Here is a 5,908-nt window from a genome sequence, read left to right on the forward strand (position 1 = left end):
AGGCCCTGCTGCTGCTGCTGCTGCTGCTGCTGCTGCTGCTCCCGTTTTCCCGTCGACTTCGGAGGAGGGCGGGGAGTGCGCGGGCAGCAGCGCGTCCCCCGCGGCGCCCGCAGCGACTCCCGCAGCAGCAGCAGCAGCAGCAGCAGCAGCAGCAGCAGCAGCAGCAGCAGAGCCTGCGCGGGCCCCCGGCGAGCCGCTGGAAAGCCTGGCAGCGTGGTACCGGCGGCGGTACGGGAGCGGGGGCGGGCTGGCGCTGCCAGCAGCAGCAGCAGCAGCAGCAGCAGCAGCAAGGGACTACCGGTCCGTTTTTGCTGCTTTGAAGAAATTCGAAGTTTTTGCTGCTGAAAGGAGACACAGCAGCAGAGAGGCTTTTGCTGAAGACCAGCGCTTTGTCCTTTCCGACGTGCTGCGCTCCTTCTCTCCTTTCCAAGTCCTCGCCAGGGCCCCCCGCGGCCGCGCAGCAGCAGCAGCAGCAGCAGCAGCAGCAGCAGCAGCAGCAGCAGCGGCAGCAGCGGCGGAGGGGGGCCCCGAGCGACGCTCTGCAGACGCCAAAGAGGGGACCCCCAAGGGGCACGAGGCGGGGGGGCCCCCGGGGGGGGGGCCCCTGCAGGCGGGCCTCCCAGGGGGGCCCCCAGGGGGGCCCCCAGGGGGGCCCCCAGGGGGGCCCCCAGGGGGGGCCCCCCTGAAGGGGGAGGATGCAGGGGGGCCCCCCAGGGGGGCCCCCCCGGCTGAAGGCCCCAAAGAGGGCACAATGAGTCAAGAGGTGAAGGGGGAGACAATTGCGGAAGTTGGGGCGGAAGCAGCAGCAGCAGCAGCTGAGGGAAGTGCAGCAGCAGCAGCAGCAGCTGCTGCTGCTGCTGCTGCTGAGGGGGGAGCGACTCCTGCTGCTGCAGCTGCTGCGGCAGCTGGCGCTGACGCGAACGGGCCTGCTGCTGCTGCTGACGGGGACGCAGCGCCTGCGCAGGCTGCTGCTGCAGCACCGGACCCAGCAGCAGCAGCAGCAGCAGGAGCAGCAGCAGCAGCAGCAGCAGCAGCAGAAGCAGCAGCAGGAGCAGCGGAAGCTGTAAAGGCAATGCCGAAGTCCGAAGAGAAGGCGGGGGTCCCTGGGGAGCTGCCCGCCCCTGCTGCTGCTGCTGCTGCTGCGGGCGCGCCCGCCCCTGCTGCTGCAGCAGCAGCAGCAGCAGCAGCAGCAGCAGCAGCAGCAGCAGCGCGGCCGCGCAAACGGCGGCGGAAGCAGCAAACTGAAGGGTTTGTTGCTGTTGAAGAAGTGGTGAAGTCTTTGCTGCCTTTTCATTCTTTTTACATTTCCGACTTGCAGGCAGTTGCCCCAGAACCAGAAGGTGCTTTTACAACTTTTTATTTTATTTTTATTTATTTTTATTTATTTTTTATTTATTTTTATTTCTTTTTATTTCTTTTTGTTTTCTTTTGTTTTTGTTTCTTTTTTGCTTCTTTTTTAGTTCCTTTTTGTCCCTTTTTAGTTTCTTTTTTGTTTCTTTTTTCCTTCTTTTTTGCGTTTTTTTAATCCTTTTTTTAATCTCTTTTTTCGCTTTTTTGCTTCTTTTTTGTCTCCTTTTTGTTTCTTTTTTGTTTCTTTTTTATTTCTTTTTTTTCTCCTTTTTATTTTTCTTTTTTGTTTAATTTTTGTCTCCCTTTGCCTTTTTGTTTTTTGTCTTTTCTTTATTTCTTTCATTTCTTTTTTGTCTTTTTGTTTTTTCTCTTTTTACCTCCTTTTGGTCAAGTTGCTGCTGCAGATGTTTCCGAATTTGTTGCTGCTGCTGCCTCTCCAGAAGATGCTTTACGAAAGTCTTTGCTGCTGCTGCTGCTGCTGCTGCTGCTGCTGCTGCTGCTGTTGCTGCTGCTGCTGCAGGAGAGGAGGAGAGACAGCTGCGGCAGCAACGGGTGCATGCGCTCTCTGCTGCAGCGCGGCAGGTGTCCCTCGCAGCAGCAGACCCTTTAGCAGCAGCAGCAGCAGCAGCAGCAGCAGCAGCAGCAGCACCTGGGGGAGCCTCAAAAGGAGACTCTGCAATTTGGGTGAGCAGCAAAAACAGCTCTTTTAACTTCAGCATTTGTTTTTGTTTTTAATGAAATGCTTTTTCTTTTAATTGCAAAATGCATGCATTTGTTTGCACGAATGACGTATATTTATTTGCGCATGCATGCATGCATGCATGCATGCATGCATGCATGCGCAAATAGCGTGCATGCATGCATACATGCATGCGCAAATAGCATGCATGCATGCATGCATGCACGCGAAAATAGTGTGCATGCATGCATGCATGCATGCATGCATTTGCATGCACATATTTGTATGAAATACATTTTTAATAATGTTTGAAATATGTATTCATTTTTTTAAAATGGAGAAAATGCATATTTGTGGATGTAATAGAATTTATTTATTTATTTATTTCAAATAACAAAGATGTTAAATATATTTTATTATAAACATAAATGCAAATTCAAATTAATTCCCCACAGTCTGCATGCAAAGCCTGCGAAAGCCCCGCAGCAGCGCATGCAAATTTGCATGCAAGTTTGCATGCAAGTTTGCATGCAAATTTGCATGCAAGTTTGCATGCAGGCTGAATAGTCTCCTTTTTGGCTGCTTTTTAGCCGCTTTTTGGCTCCTTTGAATCCCCTTTTTTGTGTCTTTTAAATCTCCTTTAAATCTTCTTTTTAATCTCCTTTAAATCATCTTTTTAGTCCCTTTAAATGTCTTTTTTTCTTTTTTTTTTCTTTTTTTTTCTTTTTTTCAGGACTACTTTTGCTGCCGCAGCTGCGCAGACGCAATCGCCCTGGCCTCGCGGGCTGCGCGGGCGGAGGCCCAGCCTGTGGGGCCGCGGGCTTCGCTGCTGCCGGTGGGAGCAGCAGCTCCTGCTGCTGCTGCTGCTGCTGCTGCAGCAGCAACAGCAGCAGCAGCAGCAGCAGCAGGCGGCCTGCCCCCAGCAGGGCTTTCCGCGGGGGCCGGAGCCCCCCTAAACGCAGCCCCAGCTGCGGGGGCCCCAGGGGGGGCCCCAGCAGCAGCAGCAGCAGCAGCAGCAGCAGCAGCAGCAGCAGCACAGTCCTCCCCTACTTCCCGCGTCTCTTCTGTAGAGCTCTTCGGCTCCAGCGATGAAGAAAACATGTCAGCAATCAGCAGCAGCGTGGTGGGGGGCCCCCTGGGGGCCCCCCTGGGGGCCCCCATGGGGGCCCCCCACCTGGCCCCTGGGGCGCTGCAGCAGCCAGGGGGCCCCCTGGGGGGCCCCCCACAGCCCAAACACTTGGCCCCGGGGGCCCCACACCTTCCAAGACCTGCAGCGCCGCAGGGGGGCCCCCCCTACCCTCCAAACCCAGCAGCAGCAGCAGCAGCAGCAGCAGCACAGGGGGCTGTGGGGGCCCTTCCCGGGGCCTGGGGCCCCAGGCAGGGCCCCCACGGGGGCCCCCAGATGGGCCACCTGGGGCCCCCGACGGGGGCCCCCCTGGGGCCCCCTCACCCGCCCATCCGCCGCTAGCCCGAGACATGTCAATAGTTTAGGGGGCCCCCTGGGACTGCGAGCTGCTGGGGGCCCCCCGGGGCCCCCAGGGGCTCTCAGGGGCCTCCAGGGGCTCTCAGGGGTCCCCAGGCCTTCAGAGGGGCCCCCAGTGTCCCCAGGGGCCCTCAGGGGCCCCCCAGGGGCCCTCAGGGGCCCCCGGGGGCCCCCAGGCGGCCAAAGGGTACTTGGCAGTAAACGTATCCTTGGCCATAAAGGGGCCCACGGGGGCCTTGCGGGGGCCCCCGAGGGGCCCCAGGGGCCCCCTGGGGGCCCCCCTGGGGGCCCCTTGGGGGCCCCCAAGGGGGCCCCTTGGGGGCCCCGCGTTGTGCATAGGGGGGCCCCCTGGGGGCCCCTACTGTGGGGTGTCTCTACACCTGCAGCGCGGGCTGCGAAGTATTTGTCTGCTGTTAATGTGTCTCCTTTCTTTACTAAAGTGTTTTAAGTGAATTGCTGCAGCAGCAGCAGCGCTGCAGGGGCTAGGCTGCTGCTGCAGCGCGAGCGCTTTAGGGGTTACGCTGCTGCTGCTGCTGCTGCTGCTGCTGCTGCTGCTGCTGCAGTGGGCCGAAGCCAGGATTGGCGCCTTACGAGGTGTAGTGACACTGGTGGATTTGCATGCACATATTTCTTTGAAATTCCGCTCTGCTGCTGCTGCTGCTGCTGTGGCGGTGGCTGCTGCTGCTGCTGCTGCTGCTGCAGCTGCAGCAAGAACACCTTCAGAGGCCCGCGCGGCTGCGGGAGGACGCTGGGCAGTCAGTGAGCTGCCGCAGCAGCAGTGCAGCAGTTGATGCAGCAGCAGCAGCAGGTTGTCCAGCGGCAGCAGCAGCAGCTGTTGGTAGTGCAGCAGCAGCAGCAGCGGCTGGTGATGCTCCAGCAGTAGCAGCAGCAGTAGCAGTTGGTAGTGCAGCAGCAGCAACAGTTGGTAGTGCAGCGGCAGCAGTTGGCAGAGTAGCAGCAGCAGCAGTTGGCAGTGCAGCAGCAGCAGCAGCAGCAGCAGCAGCAGCAGCAGACGGCGCAACTCCCGCATATATATAAATAAGAGGCGATCTCGCCCACACTGGCCCTCCAAGAAGTGCTTGGGGCCCCCCTGGGGCCCCCTTTGGGGCCCCCGGGGGCCCCCCAGGGCCCCCGGGGGCCCCCTAGGACTTCAAAGGGCCCTTGGGGGGCCCCCCGGGGGCCCCTGGGGCCCCCTGGGGCCCCCGGGGGCCCCTCGAGCCTGGGGATTAGTACGGGAGTTGGGGTGTACGTACAGCTGGCTGGGGTTGTCCTCGCCTCCGGTTTGAAAGTAAATTTAATTAAATTTTTAATTTTTATTTATTAAAAAAGAAAAAAGTCATAATTGAAAGCCGCAGCTAACGCGCTGCTGCTGCTGCTGCACTTCGGGGGGCCCCCGCCTGCCTTGCTGCAGCAGCAGCAGCAGAACTGGGGGCCCCCGGGGGCCCCCCGGAGAGCAGCAGAAAAGGTCTTTAAGAAAATACCCGGGACTTTGGGCTTACTGCAGCTGCCTTTTTAGATTCATTTTTGGGTCCCAGCAGCAGCAGCAGCAGCAGCAGCAGCAGCACTAGCTGCAGCTGCAGCAGCAGCAGCAAACCGGTGTGAGCACACAGAGCCAGCAGCTGCTGCAGCAAGAGCTGTTGGCGCTGCTGCTGAGGTGTCCGTACACCTCAATTCCCCTGCTGCCTCTTGCAGACACATTGCGCGTAGGCCCTGCAGCAAAGGCTTCCAGCAGCAGCAGCAGCAGCAACAGCAGCAGCAGCAGCAGCAACAGCAGCAGCAGTTAGAGCAGCAAACTTAATCTGCTGCACTTCCTTAGAATTCTTCGCCTCGCGCATGCACGGAGCCACCCGCGGGGCGCGGGCCAATCTAGCGGACCACTGGTCACCACTACTGCAGCAGCAGCAGCAGCAGCAGCAGCAGCAGCAGCAGCCGGCCACCTGACCCCTCTGATCACTGCTGCTGCTGCTGCTGCATGCAGAAGCTGCCCGCTGTGCAGGGTGCTCGCGGGCCTGGGACGAAGCAGCAGCAGCTGCAGCACCAGCAGCAACAGCCGCAGCAGCAGTAGCAGGGGCCCTAGCAGCAGCAGCAGCAGCAGCAGCAGCAGCAGCAGCAGCAGCAGCAGCAGAGTCATTGTCGGCGCGATGAGTGAGAAGGGCCCCCTGTGCTGGAAGCACGGGGGCCCCGCGGCGTTAGCTGTAGGTCCCTGGGGACTGCAGCAGCAGCTGCAGCAGCTGCTGCTGTAGCTCGCTGAACCAGCAGCAGCAGCAGCAGCAGCAGCTGCTGCTGCTGCTGCTGCTGCTGCTCCTTCCCGGAGGACTGCTGGCAGCAGCAGGGGCCCCCGGGGGCCCCCAGACTCCCAGAAAAATGGAGACAGCTTCTTCAGACGGCGAGCTGGG

At 59.5% G+C, this 5,908-nt stretch overlaps 1 protein-coding gene across 1 annotated transcript in view; it reads left to right on the forward strand.

The window, feature by feature from the left end:
* ENH_00057250 (hypothetical protein, conserved) overlaps nt 1-3,497 on the forward strand; it is a gene marked incomplete at both ends in the record, with an annotated part of 5,302 nt that extends 1,805 nt beyond the window's left edge. The window contains 3 exons of the mRNA XM_013583881.1: nt 1-1,340; nt 1,871-2,034; nt 2,763-3,497. The exon at nt 1-1,340 is cut by the window's left edge and continues 1,805 nt beyond it. Of these exons, the coding sequence (XP_013439335.1) occupies nt 1-1,340; nt 1,871-2,034; nt 2,763-3,497 (2,239 nt within the window). The remainder of the gene's footprint in view (nt 1,341-1,870; nt 2,035-2,762) is intronic.
* Between the last annotated feature and the right edge of the window lie 2,411 nt (nt 3,498-5,908).

Source organism: Eimeria necatrix, genomic scaffold (genome assembly GCF_000499385.1).
Source record: "Eimeria necatrix Houghton genomic scaffold, Enh_scaff480, whole genome shotgun sequence".
Classification (NCBI taxonomy): Eukaryota; Apicomplexa; class Conoidasida; order Eucoccidiorida; family Eimeriidae; genus Eimeria; species Eimeria necatrix.